This window comes from Eschrichtius robustus, chromosome 15 (genome assembly GCF_028021215.1).
Source record: "Eschrichtius robustus isolate mEscRob2 chromosome 15, mEscRob2.pri, whole genome shotgun sequence".
In the NCBI taxonomy this organism is placed as follows: domain Eukaryota; kingdom Metazoa; phylum Chordata; class Mammalia; order Artiodactyla; family Eschrichtiidae; genus Eschrichtius; species Eschrichtius robustus.
The window spans coordinates 83,845,811-83,871,040 of record NC_090838.1 but is presented as its reverse complement, the minus strand read 5'-3'; the positions used below and the strand labels follow the sequence as shown (position 1 = coordinate 83,871,040).

Here is a 25,230-nt window from a genome sequence, read left to right as displayed (position 1 = left end):
TAAAATTAGATTGAAAAATTTTGGTAGCCTAGAGTTTCCCTGATAAAAATTCAAATCAGGCAGAAGTTTCAGTCACCTTTAAAGACTAATTTACATTTCCCTCCTCCTTAAACTGAAGCATGTGGGTTCGTTGGGAGCCGGCCATGTTAGAAGTATCTTCAGTTGCACGACATTACCAAGGTGACCTGTTTCAGCAACAGCGGAAAGGAAACTTGGGACTTTTTCAGAGAATTCATTGCTTAAAAGTGTCTGATTTCCTTACCTTTGCCTCCGATATACTCAAGCTTTTAAACCTCTGAATTCGGGACATGAAAGCAATCGTCAGAAGGTACACGACAGTGACCTGATATGAATGACAGGCTTGTATAACCATCTCAGTGAGTGTTGCCACAGAGACTGAGGGCCCTGTGATTGGGTCCGAGGCTGCTTAACAGGGTTGGGGAGTGAGGGACGCTGAAGCGATTCCCCTCTGAACTGTGAGAGCAGATGGGGAGCTGCTGTTCTTCCTTCTCAGCGCTGCCTCGCTCTCCACAGGCTTGTCCGCCCATCTCTTCGGATTAGCCCTCTTACCAGAGAGGCTGGTGAGCCTCATGGGAAGGCTTGCTGGAGGGCTCTCGCTTGCTTCTGCTTGTACTGAGTGTGCAGACCGCACAGACGTCCACAGTCGCTCACCTGCAATTCCAGATCCAGAAAGTATGAGAACCAAAAAAAACATGAGAGTTGGCAGCAAAACCTGATCGGAACCGACAGGAGGCTGTTTATGACTTTCATTTGCTATACTTAGTATGACAGTTTGTGTTTCAGGGTAGAAGTGTGTTTGATTATGAGCCAGTGTCTCAGTCTCCATCATGGGTGTTAGGTAATAAAAGGTCTGTGTGCCTGTCACCTTTCTGAACCCTAAAAAATTCTTAATACTGAAATGCATTTGGCCCATGGGTTTTCAGAGGTCCTATAATGCAGTGCTTCCTGAGAAAAAGTTTGTTGTGAGGCTGAAGTAAACATGCAGAGCACCAGCTTGTTGTACGTGCCCAGTAAATGCTAGCTGACCTCGAAGAGACCATGGGCAGGCCTCTGACCCAGGAGGAAAGTTGAGCTCACTCTTTCCGCCTCCCCGTCTCCAGTTCCAGAGCATTTTACCCACATCTCTGTTTCTCATCTCTGACTTCTTTCCTCTCCTCTCTTTTGTTTTCTCTTCCTTTTCCATTGTGTTTCAACTTTTATATGAGAAGAACGTGTCGGTCTTTCCTACTGGCATGTCAGGGGTCCTGTGTGTTGGGTGTCATTTGGGGACTTCGGGCTCTTCTTAGTTGTTTTGTTCTTGGGACAGCGGGCTGCTGCTTTGTCTCAGGGCTTTGTTGTTGTTGCCTGTTTCTGGGGTTGAAGGTCTTTTGACTGTTTGGTAAGAGCATTTGAATTAAAAACTTTTCTAAGGCCCAAGCAAACCAGCTTTGGTTCTTTTCCATTAGTGTGGATAATCTCGACTGGGTGCGATTTTGTTCCACCCCAAGGGACCTCTGACAGTGTCTGGAGGCATTTTTGTGGGTAAGGGCCAGGGGTGCTGCTGTACCGTCCCACAGCTCACAGAACAGCCCCTTGTCACGAAGAACTGTCCAGCCAGAGGCCCACAGTGCCGAGGCGACACTCAGCACTGCAGAAGTCTATCTTCTGCCTTAGGAAATGTCTGAGCTGTAATAGTACTTTGAAAAGCTGTTTTTTCAGGTTTATAGTTTAGAAGTTTTCCGTGTCAAATGTATGAATTAGTGGGCTTCTGTTATGGATGTGCAGGTTATGTAGGAGTAAATATCCAACTTGTGGTAATTAAAATACCTAAAAATTTAAATTCTTTTCTTATTTCAGGAAAAATTGGAAGCTTGGTTAGTATCTATTAAAATAGCTATAGACAAGAAGGCTCAGAAGACCAACGTGTCCTTAAACACTGAAAATTTGCTGAAGATTTTTAATCTGGGAACAGACCTTACAAAACCATTTGAATATCTTCTTGCTACTGGGAATCTACGTTCTAAAACAGGTGAAATTAAATAGAGAGGCTTCATTTAGTTATGATTTTCAAATTATTTGCTTAATGTAGATTTATATATTGCTGAGAGAGATTCTTTTCAAAAGTGAATTTCTTACTCTCGTTAAAGACAGATTTCACGTTGTAAATTTTGACAGGTGTATATTGGGCTGTAGACAGGCTGTCTGTATAGCTGAAATCTAATTTTAATGATCAAATGCATTTCTTGTGCCTCTTTCTAGAAAACTAAAGAAAGCTTAGATCTCTGAGGAAAGGTTAACTAGATGGGTTGTCTGGGAGGGTTGTTAGACATGCCCCTCCCTAAACCAGTTGTATTAGAATGACCGGAAAACTTTAAAAAGTGGTTATTGAGGGCCCAGAAATCTTTTTTTTTTTTTTTTAAACAGATGATACTGGTGCAGATTCCTTAAGGGCTAACAAACGCTTGTGTGTTATCCAGCCCTCTTGGATGAATCCCATTTAATTACTTGCTATTTTATTACTCATTTAATGTTTGCCCACAAAGGAGATAGTGTAGAGGAGATGGAGAAACAGTCGAGGCTAATACAATTTGTGAAATCTGGGGATCTTTACTATGTTTTTTTTTTGTTTTTTTTTTTTTAAATGGAAATATTCCTCTTTTTTAAATTTTTTTTTTTTATTTTTTTATTTTTTATTTATTTATGGCTGTGTTGGGTCTTCATTTCTGTGCGAGGGCTTTCTCCAGCTGCGGCAAGCGGGGTCCACTCTTCATCGCGGTGCGCGGGCCTCTCACTGTCGCGGCCTCTCTTGTTGCGGAGCACAGGCTCCAGACGCGCAGGCTCAGTAATTGTGGCTCACGGGCCCAGCCGCTCTGCGGCATGTGGGATCTTCCCAGACCAGGGCTCGAACCCGCATCCCCTGCATTGGCAGGCAGACTCTCAACCACTGCGCCACCAGGGAAGCCCCTTTACTATGTTTTTAAACTCTTCCCCTCACCAGAGCTGAGTAAACTTTGTGATAACCCACTCTCTGATCTCTAGTGTACTCTGAGGTTTTATCTTATCAGAGCCTCCAGTAAAAAACAGGCTTTTTTTTTCCCTTAAGTTTAGCCCATTTTCAGTGACATTTGTTTTATTAAGGTCTTGGCTTCCTGCAACACTCCGGACTCTGTGTTGTGGCTGACAAGCTGAACTTCATACGCTATCTCTCCCATTTCCGCTGTGTGCACCGAGGGGCAGATTTTGCCAAGATGCGGACCACCACGGTACGCAGGCTGCTGCCGGAGTCCTGGGGTTTCCTCTGCCCCGTGCACACCCCCGACGGGGAGCCCTGTGGTCTGATGAACCACTTAACCGCCATATGTGAGGTCGTCACACAGTTTGTGTATACAGCATCGATTCCAGCTTTGCTCTGCAACTTGGGTAGGTGGTGTACAGCAGTCTTGTCTTGTTTGCTTGTGTGGGTTTTAACAGGTGCAAAGCTATTAAGTTGTGCTTCTTTGGGGGTTGAGCAGAGAATTCTTGTAAGGGTGATGGGTGGAAACACTGTGGATAACCTGTGACATTTTGTAAAGCACTTGCTGTCTTCAGAAGGTGTTGATGGCTCATGGAAGAGTGTTCTTTATTTAATTAGAGTCGATTCTTGGTATTTGCAGTACTTCTGTAAAGTCACCACTGGCACTGAATTAGCAGATACTGAGCCGTTGTTCCTGGGGAAACAAAAGATTAGGTTCCTGTGAGCCTCTTGTCACAGCGTTTTCATCAGCTGGTACATAGTCTTGCTTTATGTGTGTTTCTGTTTAAAGACGCCTTATTTAATGTATATTGTTGATTCATTAATATTGAGCTCTCAGCCAACAGCACTGTAACGATAAGCTTATCTAACACATTTTTCCATAAGGCTCAGCACGGCCTCGTGCTTAGGAACCAGCACTTTCACACTGTGCTTGAAGGCCATTATAAACAGCAGAATCACCAACAAAAGTACAAAGATGAAAAAAAAAAAAAAGTACAAAGATGCAAAAAACATGGCACTGAACAGAGTGCGGAGAGGACGCTTGTTTACAGTATGAGCTGAAACAGTGCGTCACCTGGTTTGACCTCAGCTGGGAACACGTGTATCCGGCGATTCAGAATTTTCACTGCATGTCCTCAAATGATCAAAAAAGCGCCACTAGTATTGATATCGGGGTTACAAATAAATCTTAGCAAGTAGGCGAATTTGTGATATGTGAACAATGAGGATCAAATGTAATTAGGTTTTTGGGAAAAAGTTAATACATTTACATGGCTCAGAAATCAAAATACAAAAAGTGTACAGGGAAAAGCCTCCCTTAAACCCCTGTCCCCCTGCTACTCTCCTCACTGGCAATTAGAGACAGTAGATTTGGGGGGTCCTTGCTGAAATGATTTAGATATTTACTCAGGCAATACAAAAACATTCCGCTTTAGAGACAAGATGACTAGATGGCTAAAATGATGAAGCACTTGTTGAATCTGGAGGGAAAGTTAAATGTTGGGAAAAGCATCCCGATGTGATCATTCCGTTTCCTCACTTCACCAGGCGTCACTCCAGTTGATGGAGCTCCACAGAGGCCGTACAGCGAGTGCTACCCTGTCCTGCTGGACGGTGTCATGGTTGGCTGGGTGGATAAGGAGCTTGTTCCTGGCATTGCCGATTCTCTCCGACATTTTAAGGTGATCTTGAGTCTCTGTGAATTGTTCTGTCCTTCCGTCTTAGGTTTTCAGTCATTTTCTAGTTGTTGAGGTAGCCCCAGGGCATTCTCGAGTGTCAAGGGGTCTGGAGGTCAGAAGCTAATTACAAAAGTGCCCATACATTCCCTCTGGTGGCAGCATCTTGCCTTGTACTGACCTCATCAGTTATGGTCAGTGACAGGTATTTGCTCCATGCGTCATGTGGGATCTTAGTTCCCCAACCAGGGATCGAACCCGTGCTCCCTGCATTGGGAGCACAGAGTCTTAACCACTGGACCACCAGGGAAGTCCCTTGAAATACATTTTTTAAAAGTCAAGTAGAATGACATTCTTTGAATAAACTAATCTTTAAAATTTCCTCCTAATAAGAGTCTTTGTTGCTTAGATAATGGCCATTAGTTTGGCAGTAGGACGAATTTGTAGTATACGCTCTGTCCTGTTTAGTTGTTTTTGCCCCATGTGCTTTATCATTTGTATGCTTTTTCTAAATGCTCTGTACATCTTAGTTCTTTTTTTAAAAATTTTTTATTTATTTATTTATTTATTTATGGCTGTATTGGGTCTTTGTTTCTGTGCGAGGGCTTTCTCTAGTTGCGGCAAGTGGGGGCCACTCTTTTTTTTTTTTTTTTTCCACACACACACACACACACACACTGTATTTTATTTTTACAAGAGATAGATAGACTGACACCAAGCATTGTACATGGATGACCACAACAAAAGCAACAATGATTGCAATTACCAAACATGAAACACACTCATACTATGTCATAATATTGACATTAAGTCCAGTAATCCTCCACTGTAACAGCTCCTTTATTTTGCAGTGCAAAATTGATTTGTATATTCTTTGCCTCTGAGTCCTTGTGGGATTTTTTTTTTTTTTAATTCAGACAGAAAGTCACAAAAATTATACTCATCATCATCAGTTCACTCAGTCCCATGTAATTAATTTTTTTTTCCATCTTGATCTTTTGTTAGCACTTTTATGAGTTCATCAGTTTTTCATTAGAGTTCTGAAAATGCTTATTCATTCAGTTCAGCAGTACAGTCAGTTACCAGAAACCTGTACTTGTCAGAGTCTTTTCCATGAATTTCTTGAAGATGAAACCCTTTTATAGGAACATATTTGCAAAAGCATCAGAGTACACCCAGAACTGTCTGTAAATGACAAAAGACTTAAAAATGACCACAGTTAAAGATTTGATGAAAGTTCATAATAATGCAGTTGACAAGAAAATTAGTTATTTCTGCGATATACATTTTAAAGTAATAACTAGGATTATTACTTATAACATTATACCAGAACATATAAGATTTTTAGAAATTTCATGTAATGTCTGAAACATTTATATTAATATATTTCCATACATATTTCCATACAAATACAAGATTTTTAGAAATTTCATGTAATGTCTGAAACATTTATATTAACATATTTCCATACAAATACAAATATAAGATTTTTAGAAATTTCATGTAATGTCTGAAACATTTATATTAACATATTTCCATACAAATAACCCAATGAAAGTTTAGTATTAGTTGTTTTGTTTGTTTGTTTTTTTATACTGCGGGTTCTTATTAGGCATCAATTTTATACACATCAGCGTATACATGTCAATCCCAATCGCCCAATTCAGCACACCACCATCCCCACCCCACCGCAGTTTTCCCCCCTTGGTGTCCATATGTCCATTCTCTACATCTGTGTCTCAACTTCTGCCCTGCAAACCGGCTCATCTGTACCATTTTTCTAGGTTCCACATACATGCATTAATATACGATATTTGTTTTTCTCTTTCTGACTTACTTCACTCTGTATGACAGTCTCTAGATCCATCCACTTCTCAACAAATGACTCAATTTCATTCCTTTTTATGGCTGAGTAATATTCCATTGTATATATGTACCACAACTTCTTTATCCATTCGTCTGTTGATGGGCATTTAGGTTGCTTCCATGACCTGGCTATTGTAAATAGTGCTGCAATGAACATTTGGGTGCATGTGTCTTTTTGAATTACGGTTTTCTCTGGGTATATGCCCAGTAGTGGGATTGCTGGGTCATATGGTAATTCTATTTTTAGTTTTTTAAGGAACCTCCATATTGTTCTCCATAGTGGCTGTATCAATTTACATTCCCACCAACAGTGCAACAGGGTTCCCTTTTCTTCACACCCTCTCCAGCATTTGTTGTTTGTAGATTTTCCGATGATGCCCATTCTAACCGGAGTGAGGTGATACCTCATTGTAGTTTTGATTTCCATTTCTCTAATAATTAGTGATGTTGAGCATCTTTTCATGTGCTTCGTGGCCGCCTGTATGTCTTCTTTGGAGAAATGTCTATTTAGGTCTTCTGCCCATTTTTGGATTGGGGTGTTTGTTTCTTTAATATTGAGCTGAATGAGCTGTTTATATATTTTGGAGATTAATCCTTTGTCCGTTGATTCGTTTGCAAATATTTTCTCCCATTCTGAGGGTTGTCTTTTCGTCTTGTTTATGGTTTCCTTTGCTGTGCAAAAGCTTTGAAGTTTCATTAGGTCCCATTTGTTTATTTTTGTTTTTATTTCCATTACTCTAGGAGGTGGATCAAAAAAGATCTTGCTGTGATTTATGTCAAAGAGTGTTCTTCCTATGTTTTCCTCTAAGAGTTTTATAGTGTCCAGTCTTATATTTAGGTCTCTAATCCATTTTGAGTTTATTTTTGTGTATGGTGCTAAGAAGTATTCTAATTTCATTCTTTTACATGTAGCTGTCCAGTTTACCCAGCACCACTTATTGAAGAGACTGTCTTTTCTCCATTGTATATCTTTGCCTCCTTTGTCATAGATTAGTTGACCATAGGTGCGTGGGTTAATCTCTGGGCTTTCTATCTTGTTCTATTGATCTATGTTTCTGTTTTTGTGCCAGTACCATATTGTCTTGATTACTGTAGCTTTGTAGTATAGTCTGAAGACAGGGAGTCTGATTCCTCCAGCTCTGTTTTTTTCCCTCAAGACTGCTTTGGCTATTCGGGGTCTTTTGTGTCTCCATACAAATTTTAAGATGATTTGTTCTAGTTCTGCAAAAAATGCCATTGGTAATTTGATAGGGATTGCATTGAATCTGTAGATTGCTTTGGGTCGTATACTCATTTTCACAATGTTGATTCTTCCAATCCAAGAACATGGTATATCTCTCCATCTGTTGGTGTCATCTTTAATTTCTTTCATCAGTGTCTTATAGTTTTCTGCATACAGGTCTTTTGTCTCCCTAGGTAGGTTTATTCCTAGGTATTTTATTCTTTTTGTTGCAATGGTAAATGGGAGTGTTTCCATAATTTCTCTTTCAGATTTTTCATCATTAGTGTATAGGAATGCAAGAGATTTCTGTGCATTAATTTTGTATCCTGCAACTTTACCATATTCATTAATTAGCTCTAGGAGTTTTCTGGTGGCAGTTTTAGGATTCTCTATGTATAGTATCATGTCATCCGCAAACAGTGACAGTTTTACTTCTTCTTTTCCAATTTGTATTCCTTTTATTTCTTTTTCTTCTCTGATTGCCGTGGCTAGGACTTCCAGAACTATGTTGAATAATAGTGGTGAGAGTGGACATCCTTGTCTCGTTCCTGATCTTAGAGGAAATGCTTTCAGTTTTTCACCATTGAGAATGATGTTTGCGGTGGGTTTGTCATATATGGCCTTTATTATGTTGAGGTAGGTTCCCTCTATGCCCACTTTCTGGAGAGTTTTTATCATAAATGGGTGTTGAATTTTGTCAAAAGCTTTTTCTGCATCTATTGAGATGATCATATGGTTTTTATTCTTCAATTTGTTAATATGGTGTATCACATTGATTGATTTGCGTATATTGAAGAATCCTTGCATCCCTGGGATAAATCCCACTTGATCGTGGTGTATGATCCTTTTAATGTGTTGTTGGATTCTGTTTGCTAGGATTTTGTTGAGGATTTTTGCATCTATATTCACCAGTGATATTGGTCTGTAATTTTCTTTTTTTGTAGTGTCTTTGTCTGGTTTTGGTATCAGGGTGATGGTGGCCTCATAGAATGAGTTTGGGAGTGTTCCTTCCTCTGCAATTTTTTAGAAGAGTTTGAGAAGGATAGGTGTTAGCTCTTCTCTAAATGTTTGATAGAATTCACCTGTGAAGCCATCTGGTCCTGGACTTTTGTTTGTTGGAAGATTTTTAATCACAGTTTCAATTTCATTACTTGTGATTGGTCTGTTCATATTTTCTGTTTCTTCCTGGTTTAGTCTTGGAAGGTTATACCTTTCTAAAAATGTGTCCATTTCTTCCAGGTTGTCCATTTTATTGGCATAAAGTTGCTTGTAGTAGTCTCTTAGGATGCTTTGTATTTCTGCGGTGTCTGTTGTAACTTCTCCTTTTTCATTTCTGATTTTATTGATTTGAGTCCTCTCCCTCTTTTTCTTGATGAGTCTGGCTAATGGCTTATCAATTTTGTTTATCTTCTCAAAGAACCAACTTTTAGTTTTATTGATCTTTGCTATTGTTTTCTTTGTTTCTATTTCATTTATTTCTGCTCTGATCTTTATGATTTCTTTCCTTCTGCTAACTTTGGGTTTTGATTGTTCTTCTTTCTCTAGTTCCTTTAGGTGTAAGGTTAGATTGTTTACTTGAGATTTTTCTTGTTTCTTTAGGTAGGCTTGTATAGCTATAAACTTCCCTCTTAGAACTGCTTTCGCTGCATCCCATAGGTTTTGGGTCGTCGTGTTTTCATTGTCATTTGTCTCTAGGTATTTTTTGGTTTCCTCTTTGATTTCTTCAGTGATCTCTTGGTTATTTAGTAACGTATTGTTTAGCCTCCATGTGTTTGTCTTTTTTACGTTTTTTTCCCTGTAATTGATTTCTAATCTCATAGCGTTGTGGTCAGAAAAGATGCTTGATATGATTTCAATTTTCTTAAATTTACTGAGGCTTGATTTGTGACCCAAGATGTGATCTATCCTGGAGAATGTTCCGTGCGCACTTGAGAAGAAAGTGTAATCTGCTGTTTTTGGATGGAATGTCCTATATATATCAATTAAATCTATCTGGTCTATTGTGTCATTTAAAGCTTCTGTTTCCTTATTTATTTTCATTTTGGATGATCTGTCCATTGGTGTAAGTGAGGTGTTAAAGTCCCCCACTATGATTGTGTTACTGTCAGTTTCCTCTTTTATAGCTGTTAGCAGTTGCCTTATGTATTGAGGTGTTCCTATGTTGGGTGCATATATATTTATAATTGTTATATCTTCTTCTTGGATTGATCCCTTGATCATTATGTAGTGTCCTTCCTTGTCTCTTGTAACATTCTTTATTTTAAAGTCTATTTTATCCGATATGAGTATAGCTACTCCAGCTTTCTTTTGATTTCCATTTGCATGGAATATCTTTTTCCATCCCCTCACTTTCAGTCTGTATGTGTCCCTAGGTCTAAAGTGGGTCTCTTGTAGACAGCATATATATATGGGTCTTGTTTTTGTATCCATTCAGCCAGTCTATGTCTTTTGGTTGGGGCATTTAATCCATTCACGTTTAAGGTAATTATCGATATGTATGTTCCTATGACCATTTTCTTAATTGTTTTGGGTTTGTTTTTGTAGGTCCTTTTCTTCTCTTGTGTTTCCCACTTAGAGAAGTTCCTTTAGCATTTGTTGTAGAGCTGGTTTGGTGGTGCTGAATTCTCTTAGCTTTTGCTTGTCTGTAAAGCTTTTGATTTCTCCATCAAATCTAAATGAGATCCTTGCCGGGTAGAATAATCTTGGTTGTAGGTTCTTCCCTTTCATCACTTTAAGTATATCATGCCACTCTCTTCTGGCTTGCAGAGTTTCTGCTGAGAAATCAGCTGTTAACCTTATGGGAGTTCCCTTGTATGTTATTTGTCGTTTTTCCCTTGCTGCTTTCAATAATTTTTCTTTGTCTTTAATTTTTGCCACTTTGATTACTATGTGTCTTGGTGTGTTTCTCCTTGGGTTTATCCTGTATGGGACTCTCTGCGCTTCCTGGACTTGGGTGGCTATTTCCTTTCCCATGTTAGGGAAGTTTTCGACTATAATCTCTTCAAATATTTTCTCTGGTCCTTTCTCTCTCTCTTCTCCTTCTGGGACCCCCTATAAGGCGAATGTTGTTGCGTTTAATGTTGTCCCAGAGGTCTCTTAGGCTGTCTTCATTTCTTTTCATTCTTTTTTCTTTAGTCTGTTCCGCAGCAGTGAATTCCACCATTCTGTCTTCCAGGTCACTTATCCGTTCTTCTGCCTCAGTTATTCTGCTATTGATTCCTTCTAGTGTAGTTTTCATTTCAGTTATTGTATTGGTCATCTCTGTTTGTTTGTTCTTTAATTCTTCTAGGTCTTTGTTAATCATTTCTTGCATCTTCTCGATCTTTGCCTCCATTCTTATTCCGAGGTCCTGGATCATCTTCACTATCGTTATTCTGAATTCTTTTTCTGGAAGGTTGCCTATCTCCACTTCATTTAGTTGTTTTTCTGGGGTTTTTTCTTGTTTCTTCATCTGGTACATAGCCCTCTGCCTTTTCATCTTGTCTATCTTTCTGTAACTGTGGTTTTTGGTCCACAGGCTGCAGGATTGTAGTTTTTCTTGCTTCTGCTGTCTGCCCTCTGGTGGTTGAGGCTATCTACGGGGGCCACTCTTCATCGCGGTGCGCGGGCCTCTCATTATCGCGGCCTCTCTTGTTGCGGAGCACAGGCTCCAGACGCGCAGGCTCAGTAATTGTGGCTCACGGGCCCAGTCGCTCCGCGGCATGTGGGATCTTCCCAGACCAGGGCTCGAACCCGTGTCCCCTGCATTGGCAGGCAGACTCCCAACCACTGCGCCACCAGGGAAGCCCTACATCTTGGTTCTGAACGTTTGAGAGCAGTGTACAGATGTGTCCCCTTTTCCATGAAGATTTTCGTGTATATTTTCTAAGAACAAGGATTTTCTCTTCATTAACCACAGTGCACTTACCAAAATTAGGGAAGGTCAGGTTGGTGGAATCCACAGCTGATATTCAGATTATTCCATTATGTCTTGAATAGTGTCCTTTATAGCTAGTTTTTTTCTTCCTTGTCTGGGACCAAGTCCAGAATCACGTGTTAACACGTAGTTGGCCTGTTTCTTCTCCTTTAATCTGGAACAGTTCCTCAGCCTTTAATGTCTGACTTTTTTTTTTTTTTTTTGAAGAGTACAGGCCAGTTTTGTAGACACTCTTGTTTTATGTAGCTTTTTTATGATGAGATTCAGGATATCTTTTCAGGAGGCACTTGATGTTGGCTGGTCTTTTGGCTGGTGACATTAACTTTGATCACTTTAAGATTCTCTTCTTTAGATTAAGTCCACTGTACTATTACTGATTTTTTCTGTAATAAGTAATATGTAGAGAGAGATTTGGAAGCTCTGTGAAAGCCCTTTTCCTCATCAAATTTTCACCCACTAGTTGATGAATTCTTTGCAAATTTATTACCATTCCATTGATGATTCTTTGCTGAGTTAGTTATTACTGTAATGGTTGCCAAATGGTTGTTTTCTAATGCCATCATTTGTTCTATGTTTATTAGTTGCTATCATGTAAGGTAGAGTTTTCCTGTTTCCATTTATTTATGTGTTCATTTATTAGCGTGGATTTATAGATGCTTATTTTATTTCATGAGTGTTCTCTTACTATCATTTATTTTGATGCTCAAATTGTGTCAGATTTAGCTAGTGGGAACTACTCTGGACTGGTCCCTGGGTTGTTCTGTAAATATATAGAACAAAATTTATCATTAACAGTTTTCAAGTGTGCAGTTCAGTGACATTAAGTACATTCCTTTTGTTGTGCAACCATCACCATTATCCATCTTCCAAACTTTTTCATCATCCCAAACTGAACCTCTGTACCCATTCAACAGTAACTCCCCATTCCCTCTTTCCCCAGTTTCTGGTAACCACTATTCTACTTTGTTCATGAATTTAACTTTGCTAGGTACCTCGTGTAAGTGGTACATAATAAACCATACAATATTTGTCCTTTTGTATCTGGCTTATTTCACTTAGCATAATGTTTTCAGAGTTCATCTGTTTTGTAACATGTGTTGGAATTTCATTCCTTTTTATGGCTGAATAATAGTCCTGTGTGTGTGTGTGTCACACACAGTTCTTTTGGGTGTATACTTAGAAGTGGAATTGCTGAATCATATGGTAATTCTATGTTTAATTTTTTGGCATCCATGGAGGAAAAAATTGTGAGTTTTTCCCCTTAGACGTATTAAGTGTATTATGTTAATTCATTCCCTAACAATGATCATTCTCTAATAATAATGATGAGTAATGAGTCTTAAATTCCTGGAATAAATCCCACTTGGTCATTATTTTAATACTTAATAAATACTAATACTTCCTTAAAGACTAATATTTTATTTAAGATTTTTTATAATCAACATTTACAAATTGCTGCTTTATAAAAAGAATTAGAAAGTTTTCCTTAGTTTTCAGTGCTCCGAAACAGTTTGTGCAGCGTTGGGTCATCTGGTCTTAGGTCTTCTAGAATTCACCTGTGAAATCATCCGGCTCTAGTGCTTTCTTTGGGGATAGCTCCTTGATACCTTTATTTCTAATATAGAAGTTGGTCTTTAATCTTTTCATCTCTGTTGCGGCCTGTTCTGGTAACCTGAATTTTATTCATTTCATCTTGGTTTCAGAGAGATATGCAAAGCGACCCATGGTTTTAAAATTTTGTTCCAATAGTTTTTTTTCCCCCTTTGCCGTTTTTTACTCAATATATTCATCCCCTCCTTTTGATTAGATCAAGTAGTGGGTACTGTTAATTTAAGAACTGAGAATTTTTTGGTTTATTAATTTGAATGTTTTTCTGTACTCTGCCTCATTAATTTCAGATTTTACTTTCAGTTTGATTTCTTGTACTTTGTTTTGTTGTTTTAGCTTTTGAGCTAAGAATTAATTCATTTATTTTCATTCTTTCATTTTATTGATAATTTAACTGTGAATTGCCATAAGTTCTGCTATACTGGTTTTGTTAGTTTTTCACATTTCTGTAATTTTAGTTCATATATCTCCTTTCACCCAGGAGTTCATAGAAGGTTTCTTTGCTTGTTTTTTGTTTTTTAATTCCCAGGTGGAAGGGCCTTTTCACTGAATACATTTTAAAATAACACCAGTAATCTGTATATTATTTATTTATTTATTTATTGTTTTAGTATTTATTTATTTGGCTGCGCCGGGTGTTAGTCGAGGCACGTGGGATCTTCGTTGCGGCGTGCGGGATCTTTTAGTTACGGCATGTGACCTTTTAGTTGCGGCATGTGACCTCTTACTTGTGGCATGTGGGATCTAGTTCCCTGACCAGGGATCGAACCTGGGCCCTCTGCAGTGGGAGCACAGAGTCTTAGCCACTGGACCACCAGGGAAGTCCCCAGTAATCTATGTTTTAGACATCAGAGGATAGAATTTCATTTAGTATGTCTACACACACATTCTTCGTTTACCTTTTCCCCAGTCTCAGTTGTACGCAGTTTGCCTGATGCTGGGACTGAGCCCCCAAGAAAGTAGGGCTTTTGCCAACTCTGGATATGGGGCGAATGGCCGTCTGTGTGGGGTTGAGACTGGCAGGGCACTAGGTTTATTACCTGCAAAACTGATTTAATTCTAAAGATGTTGCTTTTCACATTTGATCTGCTTCTCCACTATACCCACCTCCTGGGTGGCTGGGGAGATAGATGTAAAATACTTCATTTATTCTTAACTGAACTCTTTTTTTTTTTAATTGGAAACAGGTTTTGAGAGAAAAAAGAATTCCTCCCTGGATGGAGGTGGTCCTGATCCCCATGACAGGAAAACCAAGTCTGTACCCAGGACTGTACCTTTTTACCACTCCTTGTAGACTGGTGCGGCCTGTGCAGAACTTGGAATTGGGCAAAGAAGAACTAATTGGAACTATGGAACAGGTACATAGACTATGTGTGATTGTATAGTATGCAACTTTCAGAGACTCAGTAACTATTTCTTTTTTAAAAGTGTTACTGTTGTAATTACAGTCGGGGCATTTGAAAGAAAGTCAAAGCTTATTTTCTGCCTCTTCTGTGACCAGCATGAAGCAGTTTTCATACTCATCAAACTTGAGAGAGGGTTGGCAGTCGCATTACTTGCCTTTCCCATCCCGCTCAACACGTTCCTTGGCAGCCAGCTCTGCCTCGGGTGGTGAGACTGAAACATTCCGTTAGAATCACTCTCAATCTTTGCCTACATTTCTGCAGTTGCAAAACTCTGGGCTTTGTGCTACTTTAAAAAAAATTTTCCTCCTTCCTATCTCCCTTCACAATTGGACCAGGGTAGATATAGAATGAAGCGTGTAAGGCGTGTGGTATTTCTAACTGTGGATCCCTTCAGTGTTCATGATGCTGGGTGGGAAGTTTTTCTTTCAAGCCTGTGAGAACTAAACTCTGAGAGAGAGGGCTAATACGTGTCAGCAGTCACAGTTATTTTGTGCCCTGAACTTCCTCGTCCTTCCTCTTTTCCAGATCTTCATGAATGTTGCTGTCTCTGAGGATGAGGTTTTGGCTGGAGTTACCACCCACCAGGAGCTCTTCCCTCACAGCCTGCTGAGTGTGATCGCCAGCTTCATCCCTTTCTCTGATCACAACCAGAGTCCGAGAAACATGTACCAGTGCCAGATGGGTAAGGTGGAGGGGAAGGTGGTGGTAGTCACAGAAGAAAAGGGCTTGGTTTTTTTTTTTTAATTTATTTATTTAATTTATTTTTTATTTTTGGCTGGGTTGGGTCTTCGTTGCTGCGCGCGGGCTTTCTCTAGTTGCGGCGAGCGGGGGCTACTCTTCGTCGCAATGCGCAGGCTTCTCATTGTGGTGGCTTCTCTTGTTGCGGAGCACGGGCTCTAGGCACTCGGGCTTCAGTAGTTGTGGCACGTGGGCTCAGTAGTTGTGGTGCATGGGCTTAGTTGCTCCACGGCATGTGGGATCTTCCTGGACCAGGGCTTAAACCTGTGTCCCCTGCATTGGCAGGCGGATTCTTAACCACTGCGCCACCAGGGAAGTCCCTTAAATCTGTTTTAAAAAATTAAATCTGTATGGTTTTCTGCCATTATTTCTAAAAATATTGCTTCTGCCTCATTCTCTCATCTCCTGAGACTTCAGTTATGCATCATATATGTTATGCCTTTTAGTATTGTCCCATAAGCCACTGATTTTTGTTCTCTTTTTTCAATCTTTTTTTCTTCTTCAGATTGGATCATTTTTATTGATCTATCATGTTCACTGTCATCTAGTGCATTTTTATTTCAGAAACTTAATTTTTTAGCTTAGAGCTTCCATTTGTTTCATTTGTATAGTTTCTGTTTTATCTGAGAGTCTTATCTACATTCATCGTGAACATATTTTTCATTACATGAGCATAGTTATAACAGGTATTTTTAAATCATTGTCTGCCAATTCCAACATTTGGGTCATCTCAGGATCAGTCTCCATTGATTGCATTTTTCTTGAGTCTTGGGCATGTTTTCCTGTTTCTTTGTATGTCTAATAATATTGGATTGGATTGTGGACGGAAAATATGTTGTAAAGACTAGATTCTATTCTGTTCCTCGGAAGAGGGCTGGTTTTTAGATTACTGGCAGCTAGCTGAGCAGCTGTTGAAGTGCACGCTTTAGCCTTAGGTAGGCTGCTCATGTCTGTCCCACAAAACATAGTGCTGGACGGAGTCCACCAAAGATTTGGACTCAGTTTATATGCAGAATGTAAGGCTCTCCCTTTATGGGTCTCTCCTTTCCAAAATTTCCCCCCTTACATTTCCAATTGCTGTCATGCTCTGAACTCTGTTCCTTGATTCTTCAAGCCAATAAGACTGTGGGTTTCTGAGCTTTAGCCACTACACTGACTGAGCCATCAGGCAAAAAATTAAAAACAAGAAACAAGACATTAAAAACTGAAAAAACTGGAAATTCACTCTGAAGTTCCTTTTGTCCAAATGTTAATCCCTCTCTAATTTCTATTTTTTATTACATTTCAGTGCTTTCAGGTAGTGTGTATATGTATGTAGTTGATTTTCTTTTCTGGATTTTATACTTACATGTTGGGGGTGATATTGTAGGAGTAGCTCTCTATACTGGAAACTGGAAGTCTCTCTTTTTTTAAAAAATTCCCCTGTGTATATATTATTTTAGTTTTTAAAATCATTTTGTTTTGAATTGATTCTCTGTACTGTAAGGTAATAGTACAAAGAAGCGTCTTACCTGCCCCCTGTACCTACCTCACTATGCACAATTTACAAATACCAACATCTTACTGTGTCTGTGTGTCTGTGTGTAAGAAAGTAGTCTAATTAGATAATAGTTTCTGTCACTCCATCTCTCCCCCCAGTAGTAGTAATATCCTGTAGTTTGTATATATCCTTTACATCCCCTTTTTATGCTTTTATTATATTACATGTGCGTCCATAAACTAGGTCTAGAATTGTTTGGGCTGTGTGGCAAATGTACATGAATGCATCATATTAAATGTCATTCTGTACTTTTTCTCATTCAGCATTGTTTTCATGGGTCACGTTGATATGCATTTGTCTACTTCATTTTCACCCCAATTATTAGTCTGTAGTAAACATAACCAGCATGATTAATTTATTTATTCATTCCCCTATGATGAATATTTAGTTTCCAATTTTATATGTCACCTTTGTAATCAAGGAGGAAAAACCGAAATGCTAATTTTTTTCCCTTTGTAGGTAAGCAGACTATGGGCTTTCCACTCCTCACTTTTCAAGCCCGGTCAGATAATAAACTGTATCGTCTTCAGACTCCACAAAGCCCTTTAGTGAGACCATACATGTATGATTATTATGACATGGATAACTATCCAATTGGGACAAATGCCATTGTTGCTGTTATTTCTTACACTGGCTATGATATGGAAGATGCCATGGTAAGTTTTACCAAGAGATGTAGTTCCATGCTTTTTCGTTTTTAACTTTTTTGTTTACCATCAGATCACTGAAGGAGTATTTCTTGTGTGCCCAAGTGCCTGGTATTTGGTGCGTGACTATTCTGTTAAATAGTTAATTCCTGGTCTAAGTTAAAAGTGACAAGCCTTGAGGGGTATCACTAAATATTCATATGCATATAGCCTGCCTATTTGAGTGCATAGTGTAAGTAGATGTTGAATGAATGTAAAGTAGTCTTGGAGATATCTACCTTTATATGTGTCTGGATTTTAATAGTTAGCATAGGTGATTTAGGAAATGTGGATAGTTTTAAAATCGAATGCCTAAACCAGTTGTAATTCTAACCGGCTTTATTTTGAAAACTCTCATTTGGTCTCAGTCTCTTACTGATTCTTTGACTTCACAGATTGTGAATAAGGCCTCTTGGGAACGAGGCTTTGCCCATGGAAGTGTCTACAAGTCCGAGTGTATAGATCTGTCTGAAAAAATCAAACAAGGAGATGATAGTCTGGTGTTTGGAGTCAAACCTGGTGACCCACGGATTCTGCAGAAGTTGGATGATGACGGATTGCCATTTATTGGAGCACAGCTGCAGTATGGAGATCCATATTACAGCTACCTGAACCTCAACACCGGGGAAAGCTTTGTGATGTACTATAAGTAAGTTCACGTAACCAGTGCTATTTGTTAAAGGCTGTTTCTCAGTGAGATTACTGGAGGTCAATGAAAGTTATTTTTCAACAGGAGAACTTTGGGAGAAAATATAAGTGGTAGCTTAGTTATTAACTGAATGGACCTTTCTTAAATGAGACAAAGTTCTGTGGTCTGTTGTACTACCTTTGTTTTTCTACTTTTCTTGTCAGTCTACTATAATTGATCAGTTATTTGTGATTTTTTTTTTATTTTTTAAAAATTAATTAATTAATTAATTAATGACTGTGTTGGGTCTTCGTTTCTGTGCGAGGGCTTTCTCTAGTTGTGGCAAGTGGGGACCATTCTTCATCACGGTGCACGGGCCTCTCACCATCGCGGCCTCTCTTGTTGCGGAGGACAGGCTCCAGACGCGCAGGCTCGGTAATTGTGGCTCACGGGCCCAGTTGCTCCGTGGCATGTGGGATCTTCCCAGACCAGGGCTCAAACCCGTGTCCCCTGCATTGGCAGGCAGATTCTCAACCACTGCGCCACCAGGGAAGCCCCTGTGATTTATTTTAAAACTATATTATTCAAACTTGAGCATCTCTCTCAGACATGTTGTTAGTAGTGTTTCCTAGCTAAAATGTTGAGTTCATTATACCTCTTAATAAAAATAAAAATTTTAAGCTTATTTTACAACGGTAAAATTGGTTTCAGTAGTAGGTCTTCAGCTGCCTTTCTTGCTAGTATTCTTTCAGATGAACACAGTTCTATAGTGAACATAATCAGTAGCCCTATTCATAAATACTTTTAGGGATACCAGCTCTATTTGTATTTGGAGAATAGAGGTGAGAATAAGTTTTGCAAATATCCTTTATGAAGCACTAAATATATCAGTAAAACTTAGTATCTCTATACATTTTGACATTTTTGTCTGGTTTATTTTTTCCTAGGAGTAAAGAAAATTGTATTGTGGATAACATCAAAGTGTGCAGTAATGACACTGGAAATGGCAAATTCAAGTGTGTTTGCATCACGATGAGAGTCCCTCGGAACCCAACTATCGGGGATAAATTTGCCAGTCGTCATGGGCAGAAGGGCATCTTGAGCAGACTGTGGCCAGTTGAGGACATGCCATTCACTGAGAGCGGGATGGTTCCAGACATTCTGTTCAATCCTCACGGTTTTCCATCCCGCATGACCATTGGTATGTTGATTGAGAGTATGGCAGGGAAGTCTGCAGCTTTACATGGTCTTTGCCATGATGCTACGCCCTTCATCTTCTCAGAGGAGAACTCGGCCCTGGAATACTTTGGTGAGATGTTGAAGGCTGCTGGCTACAACTACTATGGCACTGAGAGGTTGTACAGTGGCATCAGTGGGCTAGAGCTGGATGCAGACATCTTCATAGGTGTGGTTTATTACCAACGCTTACGCCACATGGTCTCAGACAAATTCCAAGTTAGGACAACAGGAGCCAGAGACAAAGTCACTAACCAGCCTATCGGGGGAAGAAATGTCCAGGGTGGAATCCGTTTTGGGGAGATGGAGCGGGATGCTCTTTTAGCTCATGGTACATCTTTTCTCCTTCACGACCGGCTCTTCAACTGCTCGGATCGGTCTGTAGCCCACGTGTGTGTGAAGTGTGGTAGTTTGCTCTCCCCGCTGTTGGAGAAGCCACCCCCATCGTGGTCTGCCATGCGCAACAGGAAGTACAACTGTACTCTGTGTAATCGCAGTGACACCATTGACACTGTTTCTGTGCCTTACGTCTTTCGGTATTTTGTAGCTGAACTGGCAGCTATGAACGTCAAAGTGAAACTGGATATCCTTTAACTTGATGCTGGCCTTTTGGGTCAAGATTGCTATCAGATTAAAACAAAATGTAACTTTAGTTCATTGAAGCTGTTAATAGTTACTCTGGAGTTTTTAAAGGTTAAGAGTTCTCAACCAAGACCTGGCAACTAAGAATGCAGAGTTTCTGAGTTGCTCTGGTATAATAACTACTGAAGATGATTTTCAGTATATTTGTTGTTCTTTACAAATGATACACTGATAAATAGAAGGATATTCAGGGAAAAGTCTTTCCACACCCAGGTTCTTCATATCCTGCTTTCAGCAGGCAGTGACTGTCAAACATTTATTTGTCCATGTAGAGCAGAGCAGTCCAATATAAATAAACAATGTAAGACATATATATGTAGTTTTGTATTTTCTTGAAGTAAAAACAAAGATAGAAGATTTTTTTAACAGCTTTTTTGAAGTGTAATGGTTATACCAAAAAATGCACATATTTAGTGTATATAATTTGGTGGGTTTGAACATATGCATACACTTGTGAATGATCACCACAATCATGGTAATAAATGTCACCTCCAAAAGTTTCCTTGTGCTCCTTTGGGTTGTTGTTGTTTTTGTTTTGTTTCTTGGTGTTTTTATGGTAAGAACACTGAACTTGATATCTACCCTATGGACTATGGATAGAACACAGATGAATGTATCGCCCCATAAAAACAGCTGTTCAAAAGATTGATATGTGTCTCTAGAAACTGGGTCTTGGTATAACAAAAAATAATGTATTATTTATTGAAGAAAAGAGCGATAAAACTGAATGGTATGGGCTTCCCGGGTGGCGCAGTGGTTGAGAGTCTGCCTGCCAATGCAGGGGACACGGGTTTGAGCCCTGGTCTGGGAAGATCCCACATGCCGCGGAGCAACTAGGCCCGTGAGCCACAGTTACTGAGCCTGCGCGTCTGGAGCCTGTGCTCCACAACAAGAGAGGCCGCAATAATGAGAGGCCCGCGCACCGCGATGAAGAGTGGCCCCTGCTCGCCGCAACTAGAGAAAGCCCGCGCACAGAAACGAAGACCCAACACAGCCATAAATAAATAAATAAATAAATATTTAAAAAAACAAAAAACTGAATGGTATGTGCAACATGTCTATGAGTGAATGGCTGCTAAAACAGAAAAATACAACTCAAGACTGAATTCTATATGTGACTAGAACAAAATGTATCTACAAAGAGCTATACTCAACACGGAATGATATTAAGTGTATCTATGAATGGACAGTTTGTATAAAAAATTATCTACTCAAAGGAAATACCTGAACATAAGAATGAATGGTATTTTTTAGAATAAACTATTGTAGAATGGGAAAAACTATACACGCAATTATATGCTGTGTACCTCTGAATGGAATGTCGGCAGAACAATAATATATTAACATAAGACATTTCCATATACATAATGGAATTATACTTTTATATCTCCCTGAATGAAGTTTATGAATCCAAATGAACGTAACTACTGAAAGGAAGGATTTATACACAAAAGAGAATGATGCAAAATATGTCTATACGTGGAATGTTTGTTGGTAGAAAACAGAAACCAAAGGTGTCTACAGAAAGAAAACACGTATATACGATGCATATTGTGAATCCCTGGAATAAAGTGTGGTTAGAATGGAAAGGAATATATCTACTCAAAGAAAAGTGGTGTACACAACACTGAATGATTGATAGGTTACTTATCTCTGAGTTGAATGTTGGTGTAACAACAACGAGTATCTAATGAGAATGAGTGATGTTTTTATCTATAAATGAAGTGTTTGTGAACACAAATGATGTATCTGGAGTATGAGAATATAAGCAATTGTACCTATTAAAAGGAAGGATTTAGAAGGATGTAGAAATGAGCCTGAAAGGTTTTCCCCTGTGAATGGATTGCTGGCAGAACAAATGGGTATCTGCTGAAACAAACTGCCATATGCAGCACTGAATGATGATTTGTATCTCTGTGAATGGAGTGTTGGTGAACCCAAATGAATGTATTTACTCAAGTAAGAATGGTATATACGAGATCTGTGTGTGTGTGTGTGTGTGAAATTCATATGTGTAAATATATATAGGTCTATAATCTCAATAAATGAAGAATAGGAGAACAAGCAAAAAATCTAAAAGGAAGAATATACTCAAAAGATTGAATTAATATGTTATGCAACTCTATGAAAAGCATAGAAAACTCTCTTCAGTGGGAAGATAGAGCTAAACGTAAAACTGAATCAGTTACTTATGACCATGAATAAAGTGCTGCATAATTACAGAATTTATTATGAGTACCTTAAATGAAAGAAGTAAATACACAATTGAATGACAGATTTTGGTGCCTGGCAGTACCCATCCCTGGGTCCTGCTAGAAGTCAGACCTCCAGGCTCAGCCCACTTGGAGACAAAGACAAATCTATGGGGTAGATTCACAGCACTCAATCCCTCTGGCAGTCAAGATACGAGCTTTCTTTTATCTACGTTCCTAATGAGAAGCCACTTGTGACTCCTTCCCATCTGTCTCGTGGTAAAAGAGGCCACATCACAGGATTGCAATGATGTGTCTACTAGCCGAGGAGGGCCAAGGACTGCCGGCAACCACCAGGAGCTGGAAACAGGCCTGGAACAGATTCTCCCAGTCTCCTGAAGGAATCAACCTGCCAGCACCTTGATTCTGGACTTCTGGCCTGAACTGTGAGAGAACACATTTCTGCCTACCTACTTTGTGGTAGACTGTTCCAACAACCTCAGGAAACTTACCCAGCCGAAGCGCAGTGCCTGGTGGAGCACACCGTTGAATAGCATGGGCTCTCAATGTGAAATTTAGGTACCTCCATTGGGATCAGTGAGGGGCAGGTGAAGGGGCCCAGACTGGCTGTCAGAGAACCAAACAACCTAATTAACCCTTCCCATGCTTCCTTCTTCCTTCCCACGAGGTGCCAAGTTCTGTTTGAAACATCAAATGCACTTTAAAGGCAAAGCAGAGGAAATTCCCTGGCGGTCCATGGTTAGGACTCTGCACTTTAACCAGCAAGGGCCCAGGTTCAATCCCTGGTTAGGGAACTAAGATCTTGCAAGCCTTGCAGCATGGCCAAAAAAAAAAAAAAGGGCGATGCCCTGCATCTGTGACCAGTTTCTGTGTGCCTCCTTTGGCCTCCTTTTGGCCCACAGCTCTGGAGGACCTGGAGAAAGGAGTTGGGCGCTGGGACCCATTCATCAGCTGCAGCTTGTGAAACTGCACCTCTTCTAAGCCTCGCACCCCGTGAACCTGCAGCGGGTAAGGAAGGCTCGGGCAGTGCTGAGGAGGGGGCCAGGCCCACGGGAGCCCCAGCAGCTCCCAGCCCAGTGCATGAGGAAAGGAGTTGCCCTGGGTGGGTGGCCAAGGTCTTGTCTAAGACTGGTCCCCAGAAGGGAGCTGCTCCCCTGCTCCCAGGGGGCAGAAGAGTCCGAGTCCGGCCTCACGAGGGCACCGCGTCCTCCTTTCACCTGCAGCGTGCCTGCCATCGCTCAGGAAGGCTGTTCCTGTAGCTTCTCTAGGACACAGCCACAGCTTCCACCTCTTCCCCAAATCCTCCCCTGCCCAGCACCTTAATACAGGCCTGAGAGCACGGCACAAACCTACAGGTATACCCTCCTCCAGGCCTCCCGGCCCTGCCTAGACTAGCAAACGGCTGGAATCCAGAAGCTGGAGTCGAGGATGGAATTTTTTTTTTTGTCTGCATCGGCTCTTCGTTGTGGCATGCGGGATCTTTCTGTTGCGGCGCTCGGGCTTCTCTCTTGTTGTGGCGTGCGGGTTTTTCTCTCTCTTGTTGTGGAGCACGGGCTCCAGGGTGCGTAGGCTCTATGGTTTGTGGCACACGGGCTCTAGTTGACGTGTGTGGGCTCAGTAGTTGCGGCGCGCAGGCTTAGTCGCCCCGCGGCATGTGGGATCTTAGTTCCCTGACCAGGAATCGAACCCACGTCCCCTGCATTGGAAGGTGGATTCTTTACGAATGGGCCACCAGGGAAGTCCCCACTGAGGATGGAATTTATCACAGCTCCGATTTTTAAACTAAAGGGCCTATGATGGAGAAAAGGGGGCAAGAGACCCCCTCAGAGTATGTGGTTTCCTCTAACAATTTCCTGTGCCACTATTTCCACAGGAGGGGAGGCCCTGAAGGTCTACGTCACTGAGAAAAGGTGGAAGGTGGCTGGCAGGGCATACCCACTCACCGCTGTCCTCACACCGGGAGACTTTACATGTGCTGGGCTCCTCAGGATTTGCCTCCCCTCCAACATGCCCTACAACCTCAGATCAGGAGTGGGGAGCTTCCAGAAAAGATAGAAGGAAGCCCAAGAGTTGAGGGTGGTGGGCGAAGCCACCCGAGAGGAGAGGAGCCCATGGGACCAAGAGACCCTCTCCTGGTCTACAGAGCCTTCTTGTAACACCCCGTCAGGAAACCACCTGTACACCCAGGCACCATCACAGGCTGCCTCGCAGCCCCTTCAAGGGATCGAGGGTCAGCACTCACTTTGCTGCCAGGTCGGAGATCATCTGGTCAAAGTCATGTCTGTGCTGCCATCCGTGACGGCCCTCAGTCTGGCCAGGGATCGAAGCCCTGAACTAAAACTCTCTCCGGGTCAGTCTACAAGTGCATCCTCCCATCCACCACCCTGCACCCACCCCATCACACAACCCTGCCCCTCACCAACTCTGACACGCCCTCCCTGGAGGGCGCTATGCTCCGTGAAATAAGCTAGACGCAGGAAGACAAACACTGCATGATCTACTTGATATGTGGAATCTAAACAAGTCAAACTTCCCTGGTGGCGCAGTGGTTAGGAATCCGCCTGCCAATGCAGGGGACGCGGGTTCAAGCCCTGGTCCTGGAGGATCCCACATGCCGTGGAGCAACTAAGCCCACGTGCCACAACTGCTGAAGCCCGTGTGCCCAGAGCCTATGCTCTGCAACAAGAGAGGCCACTGCAGTGAGAGGCCCGCGCACCACAATGAAGAGTGGCCCCCACTCGCTGCAACTAAAGAAAGCTGGCACGCAGCAACAAAGACCCAACGCAGCCAAAAATAAATGAATAAATAAATTAATAAAAACAAACAAGCTCTGTGGAGCT

General features: G+C 40.9%; 1 protein-coding gene across 2 annotated transcripts in view; it reads left to right on the top strand.

Moving 5' to 3' along the window:
* Nucleotides 1-20,677, top strand: part of POLR1B (RNA polymerase I subunit B) — a 31,165-nt gene extending 10,488 nt beyond the window's left edge. The window contains exons 8-16 of one of the 2 annotated variants that reach the window (XM_068564524.1): nucleotides 1,858-2,029; nucleotides 3,139-3,420; nucleotides 4,562-4,695; nucleotides 14,489-14,659; nucleotides 15,233-15,394; nucleotides 17,450-17,641; nucleotides 18,067-18,320; nucleotides 18,625-18,734; nucleotides 19,247-19,509. In XM_068564524.1, coding sequence (XP_068420625.1) covers nucleotides 1,858-2,029; nucleotides 3,139-3,420; nucleotides 4,562-4,695; nucleotides 14,489-14,659; nucleotides 15,233-15,394; nucleotides 17,450-17,641; nucleotides 18,067-18,320; nucleotides 18,625-18,734; nucleotides 19,247-19,335 — 1,566 coding nt within the window. In that variant the 3' untranslated portion in view covers nucleotides 19,336-19,509. Of the gene's footprint in view, nucleotides 1-1,857; nucleotides 2,030-3,138; nucleotides 3,421-4,561; nucleotides 4,696-14,488; nucleotides 14,660-15,232; nucleotides 15,395-17,449; nucleotides 17,642-18,066; nucleotides 18,321-18,624; nucleotides 18,735-19,246 lie in introns of both variants that reach the window. The other variant, XM_068564523.1, reaches the window with a different exon arrangement.
* Nucleotides 20,678-25,230: the final 4,553 nt, after the last annotated feature.